The 17,244-nt window shown below is 40.8% G+C and overlaps 2 protein-coding genes across 3 annotated transcripts in view; both read right to left on the reverse strand.

Moving 5' to 3' along the window:
* The window catches only part of ACOXL (acyl-CoA oxidase like), a 358,121-nt gene that overhangs the window by 74,816 nt on the left and 266,061 nt on the right, over positions 1-17,244 (reverse strand). The gene's annotated exons all lie outside the window — the stretch shown is intronic.
* Positions 11,020-11,990, reverse strand: LOC116595932 (60S ribosomal protein L36a-like; the record flags this gene model as incomplete). The annotated part of the gene is made up of 1 exon (XM_032352794.1): positions 11,020-11,990. A coding segment is annotated over one exon (405 nt), but the record flags the coding sequence as incomplete, so codon positions are not given.

Here is a 17,244-nt window from a genome sequence, read left to right on the forward strand (position 1 = left end):
CCCCATCACACTGCGGAGGAAAACACCAGGAAATCCGTGCTGGGGCCTGGTGGACCGGCTCTCCCAAACGTGAGTGGGCTGTCCCCCCACACTGTATGGGAAGGAAAGGGGAAGAAGGGTAAAATAGCGTGTGGAGGTGTCCAAACAGAACTGAGAACACTCTTACAGTTTTAAAAATCTAAACAGATACGCTTAAGTCTTTCACTGGTCTGATCGAGAGACAACCAGAAACAGACAATTAATTGGACAATACAGACCCTGCATGAAGAAGAGACTTTAGATGAGAAAACACTGCAGAAGGCCCTTTACGAAACTTGTTGTGACTTCATCCTCAAAAAGTACACGGCAAAGAAAAAAAAAAGGCAAGTTCAAGTTAAGGGGAAAGGCCCCTTGAAGCCCTGCCAGCTTGCTCCTAAGTGCTTTTCCTTATATGTTAACATCACAGTGCTGCAGCAGGACCCACTTGAGCAGGCTCAGTGTAACCTCGTCCCTGCTGGCAAGTGGTGCCCCCTCGCACCCCACTCCAGACAGGAAGGCTGGCATGACTTATCCCCCCATCGAAGGATGGCACCCAGGACTTGGAACATGTCGATAGAAAGGCAGATGCTCGGGAAAGCGACAGACTGACTGAGAAGTCTCTGTCTCCTTGAATTCGAGTTTACTGGCAAGAAACAATAGGCTGAAGCCAACTGGGGGCTGCACAGTGGTCCGCACGTCCAGGTGGGGCAGCTCAGAACAGTGTGTGGGGTCCCATTCCAACCCACTGTCAAGTGGTCAAAACAAGCAGATCAGAAGGTCAAACTGGTTCAGCCTTTAAGTGTAGACCCAGTGTGAACTCCAGGGTGTCATTGCCCACAGTAACCCAGCTGAGAATTGCCTATGCAGGGCTCAAAATTTTTAAATGTATTTATTACACCAATAACAGGCAAAACAACAGAAATCAAGTATCTAACTCTCTCTCCTTACAAAACCTTAATAAGAGGTTTTCTGGAGAGTGGATTTTCTTTTTCTTTCTTTCTTTTTTTTTTTTTTTTTTTTAAATGGATGGCTGTTCTTCACTTCAAGCAGTAAGCCTGCTACTGAAAACTTGTGTGTAACTCAGCCTATGCAAACTAAAACCTTCTTAAAATGCACCAGACAACAGACGCTGTTTTAAGCTCTTAATTGCATTTGCTCATTGAATCTTCAGAAGCCCTAGAGGTAGGAATTACTGACATCTTTTGATACCTTCATTTTGCAGGTGGAAAACTGACACAGGTTAAGGAATTTGCCCAAGGTTGCAGAGCTGGATTGGGACTGGGCACCCAGGCTTCTGAGCCCATGTTTGTAACCACAGGCTACACTGCCTCCCAATGGACTAATAGGGAGTTGGTTCCCGGGCAACACCTGTCCCTCCCAAATACAGTTCATAAAGATGCATTGTCACATATGGTCGTATGTAATGTGAACCATATTCTACACTTAAAACCTCTAATGGAAATAAATGCTTACTTCCTAATAAATCATCACACAGTTAAGACAGGGCCAAGCTCATAAAGAAACCCCTGCTGGCCTCCCTTTTGATGGATGCTCATGTCCATTCTCCCTTCTACTTTTCTAGAAAAATCCCCAAAAGCTTTGGGCAGCAATACGTCCAGTTAAAAAATACTTACCTCCCTACAGAAGATCTATCAAAAAAACCCTCAGCTAACATCACACTTAGTAGAAAGACTGAGTGCTCTCCCCTTAGAATTGGGAAGAAAAGAATGTCTGCCATCACTTCTACTCAGTGTTGTACTGCAGATTCCAGCCAGGATAATAAGGCAAGAAAAAGAAATTAAAGGTGTAGAGATTGGAAAGGAGTAAGTAAAACTGTCTTCATCCAAAAAGAATTGATTTTCTATGTAAAAAGCCCTAAGGAATGTATCATAAAGCTACTAAAACTATTTAGCAAATTAAACAGCAATGTCACAAGATGCAGGATTTAAGAAAAAAAAATCAACTAAGTTTCTATATCCTAGCAATGAACAATTTGTACTTGAAATAAAAATACCATTGCAACAGCATCAAATGTATTCAATACTCACAGATACATTTCACACGGCACATGCAATATCTCTATGCGGAGAGGAAAAAACATTGCAGAAAGAAATTGAAATGGAGCATAGAAATGAAGGGAGCTCTACACTGTGCTCATGTGCCAGAAAACTCTGCATTGCTAAGATGTCAATTCTCACAGTGATCTATGGAGTCAGAACAATGCCAAGCAAAATCCCAGCAGACTTCTGTGTGTATAGAACTGGACGACCTGATTGTAAACCTTATATGGAAATACAGAGGACCTACAGTAATCAAAACCATTCTGAGAAAAAAACAAGTTGGAGGATTCACAGTAACTGATTTCAAGACTTAGTATAAAGCTGTCATAAATACAACAGTATGGTATTGGAATAAGAATAGAAATATAGGTGAATGGGGGTATAAAAAGAAGAGTCCAGAAAAAGAGCCATCCAGGCAAGGTCAACTAATTTTCTACCGAGGTACCAAGGTAATTGGATGGGAGAAAAAAGTCTTTTTAACAGTGCTAGAACAACCAAACATCCACATACAAAAGCAAACAAATAAATAAATGAAGCTCAACCCTTATTTCACGCCATATCAATAAGTTAACTTGAAGTGGGTCACAAACTTAAATGTAAGACTTACATCTAAAATAAAATTCTAGAAGAAACTGTGGGAGAACATCTTAGTGACACTGGGATAGGCAAAGATTTTGTGAGATAAGACACGAAAAGGCTGAATTTCATCAAAATTAAAATTCTACTCTTTAAAGACATTTAAGGAAATAAAAAGACAAATAATGGATTAGGAGAAAATATTTGAAAAATCATGTATGTAATAAGAGATGTCTCTCCAGAATTTACAAAGACAGCTTACAACTCAATAGTAAGAAAACAAAATCTACGTTAACAAATGGGCAAAAAGTTTGAACAGACACGTCATTGAAGAAGATAAATGAATGGCAAATACATACATGAAATAGATTTGAGAAATGCTAATTAATGCCATGATGAGAAACCACGACACATCCCCCAGAACGGTTGACACCAGTAAGACTGGCAATGCCAAGTATTGGTAAGGAAGCAGGGCAACTAGAACTCATTGTAGGTAGGGATGGCAAAATGGCAAAATGGTGCAGCCACTTTAGAAGACAGTGTGGAGGTTTCTGGGGATACCTGGGTGGCTCAGTTGCTAAGTATCTGCCTTCAGCTCAGGTTATGATCCCAGGGTCCTGGGATCGAGCCTCACATCGGGCTCAGTTGGAAGCCTGCTTCTCTCTCTCCCACTCCCCCTGCTTGTGTTCCCTCTCTCACTGTGTCTCTATCAAATAAATAAATAAAATCTTAAAAAAAAAAAGAAGAAGACAGTGTGGAGGTTTCTTATAAATAAACACATAGGCACCATAGAACGCAGCCATTCCACTCCTAGCTATTTACACAAGATAAATAAAAATATATGTCCATGCAAAGATTTGGATGAGAACATTCACAGAAACTTCATTCATAATAGTCCAACAGGAATCAATCCATATGTCCACCAATTGGTTAAGGGATAAACAAATTATAGTAAAGCCATACAAAGGAAGACTCTTGCATAATAAAAAGGAACAAACTTAAAACACCCAACAATTTTGATAGATCTCAAATGCAAAAGACTAGATACTATGCTCTTCCATTTATATTAAATTATAAAAAAGACAATTCTATTTGAGAAGAAAAATCTGTGTTTTCCAGGAGTCAGAGTAGGGGGATGGCTTTGATTACAAAGGAGCAGGAAGGAACTTTCTGGGGTGATGGAAATGTTCTCTATCTAGACTATATGCACTTTACAAAACCCATTAATTGTACACTTCAAATTGGTCAGTCTTAATATATATTAATTACATATATAAAATAAAAGTTGATTTTTAAAGATGCTCACCTCCCCAGGCTCCCCTACAGCTTGTAAGATTTGTAGTCTCCATGGCCAAGGGAGTGGGCAGTGCTGGGGGGTGCTTCTGTGAAAGCTACTGTTTCCCTAACAAAACAAAATACAGCCTGAACTAGCATGTGCTTTTTTTTTTTTTTTTTCCTTTGTCCTCTTCCTGTTTCTTTGCTTGGAACTTTCCTATCTTGTGAGCATAGGAACAGGTAAAGTCATGTTAAGGGGTTATGTTAGGGTTGCTGTAACACATGACCACAAGTCCTGGTGACATCACACAACAGAAATGTATACTCTCACAGTTCTAGAGGTTAGAGGTCAGAATCAAGGTGTCAGCAGGGCCACACTCCTTCCAAAGCCTGCTTTGCCTCTTCAGGGGCATCCTCGCAGAACTAATGGCCAGACCAGGGAGGGCCCCTCCTCACCCGCTCAGCCCACATCTCTGCCTTCCTGTTGCTGCTCTCACCTGACATTCTGTCTTGCCTTTCAGGAGTGGGATAATGAGGAGGGGGGGTTCTTTATATATTTTTCTGCCTTCTTACATTTTTTGTGTCTTTCCTTTCTTTCTTTTTCTCTTTCTTTCTCCTTATTTATTTCTTTCTTTCTTGAAAGGGAGAGAAAGAGAGAGAGAGAGAGAGAGGGTGTGGGGAGGGGCAGATAGAGAAAGTTTCAAGCAGTCTCATACCCAGCACGGAGCCCAGCATGGGGCTCATGACTCTGAGATCATGACCTGAGCTGAAAACAAGAGTTGGATGCTTAACTGACGAAGCCACTCAGGTGCCCCTTTATGCCTTTCTTTTAAAAAAAAAAAAAAAATTTTGTATAGTTACCCCTCTCTCTCTTGAATTCTTCTTTCCATCTCTGTTTTGAGCCTTACACAACTGCCTTTTCACCCTTTTATATTTTAATTTTTCTGCTGTTCTATATTTTTACTATTTTTCTAGGGTTTTAGTTTTTCTAGGCTTTTCTTGCCCTTCTGTTTTTCAGGCTTTCTGCTCCCTCTGTACTGCTCTGTCCTCTCTCTTAAATTCACTGCTTCACCTTTCACTCCTCTCTTAGGCTTTCACACACCAAATTAATTCTTTTTCTCTTCAGACTTTCCTCCTGACTTAACTTGGCTTCCTCAGATTGGCTTTGGGAAAGGAACCCCTCTCCTCTCCACCACAGCTATTCTTCCTGAATTCTGTCTTCTCCAGAAGGCCCCAGCCTCTTCCTGCATCGATGGCTGGGTGTTGGTCAGTTCTGTACTAGTGCCTCACAGAAAGCAGGGTGTTTGGGTCCAACAGATGGCAGCTCACTTGTGGCTTTCTGAACTGGGAGCAGGAGATTCTCTGCACCTCGGCCCTTTCAACCTGCACTATTATTTCCAGGACAATCAGAGCAATATATCTAGCACCATGTCCTACTATATCCTGGGAGAAAGGACACAGAAGGACACCTTTGTATCTACTGTTCCAGCTTGTTTCCTATGAGAAGGAAAAGTAAATATGCTCCAAATGCCCCAGAGAGGGCTGTGTCCTGGTTTTGGGAGTCTAAGGGGACAGGCCAGCTGCCGGGTTCATGTCTGGTCCCTGGGTCAGCGGCCCTCTGTCTACCACCCCCATTCCAGACACTTGCCCACCCCAGCTGCGGACCAGGCTCTACTGCACGAGAATCTCCCCTTCTCTGAGAAGGTAGCAGGTGGCTGGACTGCAGGGGTGGGGGTGGATGAAACAGCCCTTGTTTGGGGAGATCAGCCCTTGGGGTGAAAGCCTGGGATTCACGTCTTCTCCCAGAGAAACACAACGTAAGAATGACGAATGGCAGGAGAGTAGGAAGGGGTCCAACAACGAAGGCTTCTTGATCACATTCTGGTGCCCTGCAGTGCTTGTCTCTGTACTAAGAAAGATATTCTAATCATGTAGGAAGTCCCAGAAAAGCCCAGTAATGATCCCTGATTGCTCACTGGAACACAGACGGATGTGGCTCCCAAGAGCACGACCTGCCAGAGGAACTCCTGCAGGACCCCATAGTTCCCAGTTCCTAACAGAGCTTGTTCAGAACGGCTGTCCTAGCAAAGACATCACCCCACCGGCCCTCATTGTTCCCACAGGGGCTTCCCGTATGGACAGCCTGCTGTTCTTCCCCAGTGGTGCTGGGTGCAGGTTCTCAATAAGCACGCATTCCAAGACGTGTGCATGTGCGTGCACACACACACACACACACACAAACCACGGTTCCTCTCTGCCTTGAACTACGTCCAGTCTCAGGACACGCTCCCTCTCTTGCTTCAGATGTATTCACATGCAGTTCTCTCCAGCTGCCCTCTGCCCTACCTGACTGCCTCCTCCCAGTTTGGGAAGCCTCCAGACAGTTCCCCCTTCTGTGTGTGGTTTGGGCCCCCACTAAGCAGCACATCCCTCTGTGGAAGCCCTTCCCCACACTGCGGTGTAAGTGCTGGGCTGACCAGGGGAGGACTGTGACTGCCCTGGCACCCAGTGCAGTGGTCAGGGCCAACGACTACATCAAGGAGCCCCATCACAGAGATGGGTGGTGAGGGTAGATGTGGACGTGAGGGGAGGGACTGGAAAAGAAACTGGTTTCAGAGGGCAGAGAAACTGCAAGAGGGAATTCAGCAGAGTGGGGTCTTCACAAAAACAGGACACGAGGCTCCTGGTCTGCCTCTCCCTGCACCACAATTATGGTTTGGGTCGGATTTTCTGAGCTCTGCCCAGGTGTTTGCAGCCCCTTCCCTCACCTGCAATGTCCTCCAAGCTCTGGTCTTGGGCCTTGCAACATGAACAGACCCCAAAGATGGAGCCCATTCCTAGCGAAGCCTTATTTTTGTTACACACACACTAGTTCCAGGAGTGGGGGGCCACACATGTTTGATCTGACCGGTTGCTAAATCTTTCCCCTGCTAAGGCTTAACTGAAATTGTCAGAACATGAAATCAATAGGATCTTGGCAAAGGGCTCCTATAATTGAATGTATTACTTCCTAATTTCTCCTCCTTTTTCCTTTTTGTGTTAAATTAAGAGTCTGCTTCTCATTACTTAGCCTTTCAGAATAGAAAATGATTGTCGGATGATACATTCTCTTTGGTCATTTAGCATTCATTTGAACTCTATGCTCCTGAAATCAATCTTGATAATTCCCAACAATGGGATCTGTAAATAAACAAATGTTTGATAGCTCTTCCCTTTCTTAATCACTTCCTCATTTTAGAAGTTCCTTCTAACAGTTCTGGTGGATGGAGCAAGAGAAGGGGGTAATCAGGAGACCTTAAATAGATTTTACAGGCACCAAAGCATGTATTTGGAGTACGATCAGCTGGAAAGATCTTGTTTCAATAATACAATCTTCACATTTAACTGAAGACGATGTTATGGAACCTGACTGCTCTTAGTGACTGCTTAAAGTGGACAGAAGGCAGAACGATGTACATTTAATATGTAAAAGACATTAGGCCTCAAGAGCTTTGTTTCCTGAATCTCTGCAGCAGCTCAGTGGGAAGAGGCGGTCTTGGGGCTGCGAGTAAAAGGCAAGGGGTACAGCACACAGAAAGCCTACCCCATGAGGGATTTGCAGAGCACAGAACCCATTGCAGTTTGGAATTCCTTAGCACTCCGTGTTTCCTTCTCCGGGATTAGAATCCTATCCTCCTGGTGCACGAGCTGGAGCCCTGGGACCACTCCTGACCCCATCTTTGACTTTTTCCCCCATCAGACCATCCCAAGTTTCACCGACCACCTTCATGCTCACTGTCACCACCGCACGGCTCAGGCTGGGTTCTAACTCTTCTGGGATGATGGTTACTGTGGCCTTCTAAAGGGTCACCCTCACAGCACTGACTCCAGAATGATCTTCCTGACACCAGTGTGCTCAGGCCATAGTCCTATCACCTGCAGGGAGGGTAGAGGGATCTCAGGCCTGCAAGCAGGGGACACGAGGCTCAGGGCCTTGAGGGCCTACAGACCACCATAGTCACTCTCTTGCTAGCTTCTCTAGCCCAGGACCTGGGATGTGGACCAGCTTGAGGCTCAGCCTGAATATACCAGTTGCTCACTCATATCCATGCCTTGCCTGGAAGGTCCTGCCCACCTCTCCCTGGGGATGGACACTAGATTCCATGGGCCACCCTTACCCACAGAAAGGGGCAGCCCTCCCTCTGCTCCAGACTCCTCTCTATGCACTTCCCCTTGACCCACGTTCCTGCCATCTCCCGTCCCAAGCTGAGACCATGGAAGACAGCCATCATGCCTTGGTCATCTCTACAGTTCCAGACTCGCACAATGACTGGTGTACTAGGGCACTGGGGAGAAATATCTTTTAAACAAGGAACTATTCAGTAAAAATAAACATCTTTATAGGTCTTCTATCTCTCTTTTTTCCCCTAATTATTTCTGTAAATATGTATCTGAAGTTCCAATGAAATATTTTTATTTCACTGTCAGGAAGAGGCTTTTTATTTCCAGCTAACCTTTCAAGAATACTAAACAGCACGCTTTGCAGAATGTCGAGACCACCTCTGTGTGAGCTTCTGTGGTCTGGGAGGGAGAGAGATTTGAGGCACTGGTGAGAAAGAGGGGAATTAACATTGGAAATTAAAAACAACAACAACAAAACAGCCTATTCCAACAGCCTGAGGTGCTGGCAAACAGGGAAGGAAGGGAAACAGATCACCAAGAGCTGCCACATGAAATTATAGGTCAATGCCTGACTGTCCATTCCCACCACCAAGCCACTAAGCTAGCAAGTGGATGGGCTGGACTTAAGAGTTGCCTCAGTGGAGAGGCCGGATCAGGAGATGTTAAGTCCTTTATAGGACGTATCTGACTCCTTCCATTACATTATTAGAATACCACGGGAAACGGTGTCCTCATGTCATTCCTCCCCTGTGTGCTCCAAACCTAGTGCCTCAGCCTGATGGAGGCCCCTGTGGTCTGATAACTTTACTATTTCCCCTTTCTGGCAATCAGGTTTTTGGCTGTATCACAAAGCATTGGGCTTTAGACTACCATTCATAATAGTAGCAACTTAAAGAATGTCCTTGATCCCAGATGACCATGGCGATCTGCCTACTAGCCATGCGGAAAGGCAGAATGAAATAGAATAATAGGTTCATCTTTGTTGACCACAATACTACAGTCTCCAGCAGCACTGAACCTCTGGATAAGCCTACCTCCTACTCACAGAGAACCTCAAGAAACAGTTGCTCAAGGCAAAGCTAACATTATACTCAACTCAGTGAAAGGTTGAAAGCTTTTCTTCTAAGGTCAGGAACAAGGCAAGGTACCAACTCTTACCACTCCTACTAAGCAAACACTAGTAGTCCTAGCCAGAGCAATAAGGCAAGAAAAAGAAGTGACAGGGATCTAAGCTAGAAAAGAAGAAGCAAAAGTATCCCTATTTGCAGATGATATGATCTTATATATAGAAAATCCCAAAGACTCCACCAAAAAGCCATTAAAATAAACGAATTTAGTAAAGTTGTGGGTTACACAATCAAACTGATATAGAAATCAGTCATGTCTCTATGCACAAACAACAAAATATCTGAAAAATTAACACACATGATCCCATTTATGGTAGCATCAAAAAACAGTAAAATACTTAGGAATAAATTTAACCAAGGAGGTGAAGCATCTGTACATCTAAAACTAAAAGACACCAATGAAAGAAACTGAAGACACAAATAAGTGGAAAGAAGGATATCTCATATGTCCATGGAACAGAAGAACTAATATTGTTTACATGTCCATACGACCCAGAGCACTCTAGATACAATGCAATGTCTATCAAAATTCTAATGGTATTGGGCTCAGAAAATAGAAAAAACAATCCTAAAATTCATGTGGGACCACAAAGACCCTGAATAGTCAAAGCAGTCCTGAGAAAGAATGAAGATATCGCACTTCCTGATTTCAAACAAAACCACAGTCATCAAAACAACACGGTACTGGCATAAAAAAGGACGTGTAGACTAATGGAACAGAATTAAGAGACCGGAAAACACTGCCCCTCCCCCACCATTATACACAGTCATATAGAGCCAAAAGTACTTTGTGGGGAAAGGATAATCTTTTCAACAACTGGTATTGGGAAAACTGGATAACCACAGAGAGAAGAATCAATTCTTCTTACTTCTTACTTCTCTTACACCACTCCCCAAATTAACTCAAAATGGAATCAAGACTCAAATATAAGACCTGAAAACACAGAACAGCTAGAAGAAAACATAAGGAAAAATCTCTTTGACATTGGTCTTGGTAATGATTTTTTGGATATGATATCAAAACACAGGCAACAAAAACAAAAACAGACAAGTGGAACTACATTAAATTAAAAAGCTTCTGCACAAACAATAACAACAAAATGAACTGACAATCTATGGAATGGGAGAAAATATTTGCAAACCATCTATGTGATGAGGTGTTAATATCCAAAATATATAAGGAACCCATACAACTTATTAATAAAAAAAAATTCTGCCTGTTTAAGAAATAGGCAGAGGACCTCAATAGACATTTTCCCAAAGAAGACAGACCAATGGGCAACAGACACATGAAAAGATGTTCAGTGTCATTAAGCACCGGGGAGATGCAAATCAAAATGACAATGAGATATTACCTCACACCTGTCAGAATGGTTAGTGTCAAAAAGACAAGAGATAGTAAGTGTTGGCAAGAAAAGGGAATCACTGTGCACTATTGGTGGGAATGTAAATTGGTACAGCCACTACGGAAAATAGTATGGAGGGTCTTCAAGAAATTAAAAATGGAACTACCACATCATCCAGCAATCCCACTTCTGGGATGCATTAGAAAGTAATGAAATCACTATCTGGACTCCTATGTTCATTGCAGTATTATTCACACAAGCCAAGACATGGAAGCAACCTATGTGTGTGTGTCTGAAGGAATGGATCAAGATGTGCATATAGAAACAATGGAAAATTATTCAGCAGTGAAAAAGAAGGAAATCTGGCCATTTGCAACATGGATGGACCTTGTGGGCTAAGTAAAATAAGTCAGAGAAAGAAAGACAGATACTATATGAACTTATTTTTATGTGGAATATAAAAAAGCTGAAGTCACAGAAACAGAGTAGATGGTGGCTGCCAGGGGTTGGGTGGAAGAAATGGGTGAAGATGGTCACAGGGTACCAACTCTCAGGTATAAGATGAGTAAGTTCTGGAGATCCAATGCACAGCATAGTGGCAACAGTTAACAATACTTCATTACATGTTTAAAAGCTGCTAGCTAAAGGACTGGACCTTATATGTCTCATATTCTGCCCCCCCCCCAGCAAAAATCTACTCATATAAGGCAATATGTGTGTTAATTAACACTATTATAGTAATCATTTCACAATATATATGTGTATCAAATCATCACATTGTGGACCTTAAATTTACAGGATGTTCACAAAACTAGAAAAAAACCACTCTAGACAAAATTGTAAAAGAAACTGCTGTTCAGTATTCAACCACTTACACCCAAGTCAAATTCACTAGTAATCAGTGTGCCATCAACTACAAAAATGTAATTTCTGTGCTATGCTCTTTTTTTTTTTTGAAGTGAACACAACCTCAAGATTTTATTGTCTTCGTAATATAACAAAACACGAAGCTTAGAACGGAATCACTTGCTCTTTCTTTTCTTATCTCCTCCCAGTTCAAAATGTTTGCCTCTCTTAATGGCCAGCATTCTCTGAGATCTGCAATTAGGCTTAACACATTCAAGCCTCAGCATAATCTTTGTAGTTTTAGCCTTTTTCCAGAAAATGGGCTTCATCTGCCCAACACAGCCACCCTGCTTCCTGTCATAATGCCACTTTCCCTGCGAATAAAGAGAATCCTTTCCTTTCTTGTACTGTGTCACTTTGTGGGGTTGGTGCTTGCCACACTTCTTGCACAAAGTCCAGAGGGTTTTAGGAACATCTACCACGTTTGCAAGAGCGTTGTTGGCACAGAAAGCTGTGCTGTACTCTTCAAAAATGAGCCCAGAGTTTGGCACATGTCCCCATAGATTTGACTTTCTCTGGACTTAAGTTCTGACCTGTCCCTTTGTCCTGTCTGGGTGACTTTCCCGTATGTCCGTGACTGGGCTTTCCACCTTAGTCAGGGCCCTGCTTCCTGTGGTCCAGCTTCTCAGACCTCAAGATCCCTGGATAGAAGGTTCAGAACCTCTAAGGTGTATCCACCTGCCTCCAGAACCAGCTCTCAACAGCTTACCTTTTGTCAGATACCTGTGATCCTGGCCACTGGCCTAGATCAAAACCCATCATCTGTCACCATGCTTTCTAGATTCCATGCTGCTAGCTAGCCGGGCACCTACCCCTGTGTTTTGGTATGGCATTGAAAGGTGTCTAGCATAAAACTGACACATGATAATTGTTGGCATTAGCTGTTTCTTCTTTCCCTCAATTAGAATACCAAGATTCAGCAGCTGAGGCCTCCTGTTGGAAGCTGCTAAGTTTCCAGTTTCATATGAACAGATGATGAAATGCACGTACCAGGAACAGCCCATCTCAATGCCAGAAGGCACTGTTTAAATTCTATCTTTAAATGTTTTAACTGAGGTATAAAATGCATACAGCCAGATGTATCACATGCATAAATCATAAGTTTACATCTTGATGATTTTTTTCTTTTTTTTTAAAGATTTTATTTATTTGACAGAGAGAGAGAGATCACGAGTAGGCAGAGAGGCAGGCAGAGAGAGAGGAAGGGAAGCAGGCTCCCTGCTGAGCAGAGAGCTCAATGTGGGGCTCAATCCCAGGACCCTGATATCATGACCTGAGCTGAAGATAGAGGCTTAACCCACTGAGCCACCCAGGTGCCCCATGTCTTGATGATTTCCAACAGTGTGTGTATACACCTCTGTAACCACCTGGACAAAGAAACAGAAATTTCCCGCTTTCTACTCCCTCCCGGTCAACACCATACCCTCCAGATCTGTGATCCCCATAACACCGTCAACTACCTTTGCCCCTTATTAAATGAATGCCATATGCATAAATCATATTATTAACTCCTTCATGGCAGGATTCTTTAACTGAACATAACATCTATAAATTCACTTGTTGTTGCATGTGAATGGTGGTTTATCTCTCTTATTTTGCTGAGCAGAATTCCACTGTATGAATATACCACAACTGGTTTATCCAATTCTCATGTTGATGAACATCTGGGTTGTTTCCAGTTTGGGGTTGCTATTGATAAAACTGCTGTAAACGTTGTTGTACAAATCTTCTTGTGAGCTGTCTTTCATCTCTTTTGGGTAAATACCTAGGGACGGAATTGCTGGTCTTGGGCTAGGTGTGTATTTAACCTTATAAGGAAATGCCAAGCTTTCTGTCACTGCCCTTTTATGCTACAACAGCAATGCACTTTCTCGTTGTTCCACACTGTCATCAGGATCGAGAGTCATCAGTTGGCTCTAGTTCAACCCATTTCAGTGGGTGGCGTGGTATTTCACTGTGGTTTTAATTTCTATTTCCCTGATGACTAATATGGTTGAGCAAGGTTTCATGGGCTCATTACCATTCTTTTATCTTCTTTTCTGAAGTGTCTTTTCAAGTCTTCTGTGTACTTTTTTTTTTTTTTTTTGGATTGTGTCTTTACATTATTGAGTTGTAGTTCTTTATGCATTCTGAATAAAAGTAGTTTTTTTTTTTCTTAAAGATTTATTCATGAGAGAGAGAGAGAGAAAGTGAAATCACAAGCAGGAGGAGAGGTGGAAGGAGAAGTAGACTTGCCCCTGAGCCAGGAGCCCGATGTGGTGCTGGATCCCAGGACCTGGTTATCATGACTCGAGCTGAAGGCAGATGCTTAACCGACTGAGCCACCCACGCACCCCTAGGTTAAAAAAGCCTTTTGTCAGATACATGTATTGCAAATAATTTCTCCAAGGTTATGAAGGTTTGCTTTCTTCTTTTCTTACAAATTTTTAATTTTGAAAAAAAAATCCAGTCAATTCATATTTAATTAATGGTCGGTGCTTCTTACCTCTTTTCTAAGAATTCTTGGTTTACTCTAATTCCAACAGAAATATCTAATACTCTAATTCCACAGAAATATCCTATGCTTTTCCCCTTTGCAAGTTTTATAGTTTGCACTTCTACTTAGAGTCTATGATCAATCTCAAATTAATTTTTGTGCATTATACAGGGAGTAAGTCAAGGCTCATTTTTCCCCCCACTCAGATATCTAGTTTCCACTCAGATATATAGTTTCCTGTACAATTTGTTGAAAAGATTACATTTTCATTACTTAATTTCCTTAGTACCCTTGTAAAAAATCAAATTAACATGTATGTGTGGGTCAGTTTCTGGACTCTCCAGTGTTCCATCGATCTGTTTATTTGTCCTGACACCAAACCCATACTGTCTGGGTAACTGGAGAATTAGCAGAAACTTTGAAATCAGGTCATGTCAGGCCTCCATATTTCTTCAACTTTCTCATAGTCGTTTTGGCTATTTTAGGCCATTTGTATTTCTGTATGAATTGTCACATCAGCTTGTGAGTTTCTACAAAAGTTCCTGCTGAGACATTTGAGGTGGTGTTGAATCTATAGACCAATTTCAGGAGAACGTAAATCATAGCAATATTGAGTTTTTCCATGTACACACATATAATTTTGCATTTATTTAGGCTTTAATTACCTTCTGCAATGTTTCTAGTTTTCAAGATACAGCTCTTGCATTGCTTGAATTTTTCTTGTTAAATGTATTCATAAGAATTCATTTTTTAATGATATTGTGTATTTCACTTTTTACATTTTGTTTTCCAATTTTTAATGATGGTATATAAGAAAGATATTTATTATGCATATTGAGTTATATCATATAACCTCATATCGATTTATTAGTTCTGGTAGGATTTGGGGTTTTTCTCTCTTTTTTTGTAAGTTCTTTCATATTTTCTATGTAAATAATAATTTCATCTGGAAATTAAGATAGACTTATTTCTTCCTTTATAATCTTTGTCATTTATTTCTTTTCCCTGCCTTAGAATATCCAGTGTAATGTCAAACGGAAGTGATAAAAGTGAACATTCTTATCTTGTTCTCTATCTTATGAAGGAAAATGTGCAATATTTCTCCATTAGCTATGATGTCAACTATAGGTTTACTACAAATATGCTCTTTCAAAAGAAGAAACCACTTTCTATCCCTAATTTGCTAAGACTTTTTAGCATGAACTCATGTTGGATATTACCAAAATTCTTTTCGGCACTATATAATCATGCAATATTTCTCCTTTATTTTGTCAATATTACAATCTTCATTGACAAAACACATTTAAATGTTAAATAAACCCTGCATTCCTGGAATAAATATCACTTAGTGATGTATTTTCCTTTTTTACATATTGCTGGATTTAATCATTAACATTTTATTATACATATCTACCTATATTCATGAAGAATATTGATTTAGTTTTTTGTAATGTACTCATTATTCTTGGTATCATCAGTCATTGTTTTTGAAAGAGTTCTGTGTAAGAATGGTATTTTTTTTAATCTTTAAATTCTGATAGGATTCAACAGAAGAACCATCTGGACCTAGAGTTCTCTTTGTGGAATATTTCCATTACAAATTAAATTCATTTAATAGATATTTTTAGATCTTCCATTTTTTGCTTGCTTTTGAAAGTTGTATTTTTCCAGGAATTTGTTCTAAGTTCTTGAATTTATTTGCATAAAATTGTTCATGATATTCCCTTTTTTGTATTTTTAACATCTGTCTTGTATTTTGCAATGTCTCTAATTTCATTCTTAATATTGTTAGTGTTTAATCTTTTTCTCTTGATCAATCCTGCTATGGATTAATCAATTTTATCAATTATTTTAAAGAAGACATTTTCAGATTTTTTTTTAAGATTTTATTTATTTATTTGACAGAAAGAGATCACAAGTAGGCAGAGAGGCAGGGGGCGCAGCAGGCTCCCTGCTGAGCAGAGAGCCCAATGCAGGGCTTGATCCCAGGACCCTGGATCATGACCTGAGTGGAAGGCAGAAGCTTAACCCACTGACCCACCCAGACCCCCCCAATTTCAGATTTCTTGATTTTCTATATAGTTTGTTTTCACTATGTTAATTGTCTTCTTCATCTTTATCACCTTTATTCTACTTATTTTGTTCTTTTTCTAACTTCTTAAGGTAGAAGCTTACTTCATTTACTTAAGATCTTTTTTATTTTCTAAGATAAGCAATTCAAGGTATAAATGTCCCTGTAAGGAAATTTCACTACACCCTACAAAATTTGTTATGTTGTGTTTTCATTACCATTTGGTTTGAAATATTTTCCAATTACCATAATAATTCTCTCTTTGATTCACAGATTATTTAGAAATGTGTTCCTTAATGTTCATATATTTGGGAGATTTTCCAGATATCTTTTTGTTATTGATCTCTAATTTAATGCCATTGCTGATAGAAAAAAACACTGTATTATTTCAATCTTTTAAAAAATTCATTGACTGAGGGGTGCCAGGGTGACTCAGGTCATGATCTCAGGGTCATGGGATTGGGAGACATTGGGCTCCTCACTCAGCAAGGAGTCTGCTTCCCTTTCTCCCTCTGCCTCTCTCCCCCATTCATGCACTCCCCTCTCTCTCTCCCCTCTTCCCCCAAATAAATAAATAAATATCTTTAAAAATTATTGACTGATATTATTGAGAGCTGCCTTATGGATAGCACTCTAGTCTCTGGGTCTAGTTTTCAATAAATGTCTATAAATGCTAAATAGGTCAGATTGGATGATAGTGTTGTTCATATTTTTGTAGCCATACTGAATTTCTGTCTACTTGTTTCATCAATTACGGGATTTCCCTACTCCTCCTTTGAGTTCTGTCAATTTCTGCTTCAAATATTTTAATGGTGTATATCTATTTCTGGTTATTCTCTCTCTCTCTCTCTTTTAGAGAGAGAGAAATCAACAGCTGGGTGGTGGGGCATGGGGAGAGGAAGAGGGAGAGGCAGAGAGACAATCTTAAGCAGGCTCCACACCTAGTAAGGAGCCCAATGTAGGGCTGAGCCTCATAACCCTGAGGATCATGACCTGAGCTAAAACCAAGAATCGGACGCGTAACCAACTGAGCCACCCAAGTGCCCCTGTTGTCTCTTCTTGACGAAGTGACCTTTAAATTACCATGAAATAACCTTCTTTATCCTTAGTAATAGTCTTTGTCTTAAAGTTTGTTTTATCTGATATTAATATAGGCTCTCTTATGTTCTAGCTGCTTGCTATATCTTTTTCTTATCTGTCTTTACCTTTAAAGCATATAAATGGAACT

Source organism: Mustela erminea, chromosome 7, assembly GCF_009829155.1.
Source record: "Mustela erminea isolate mMusErm1 chromosome 7, mMusErm1.Pri, whole genome shotgun sequence".
In the NCBI taxonomy this organism is placed as follows: domain Eukaryota; kingdom Metazoa; phylum Chordata; class Mammalia; order Carnivora; family Mustelidae; genus Mustela; species Mustela erminea.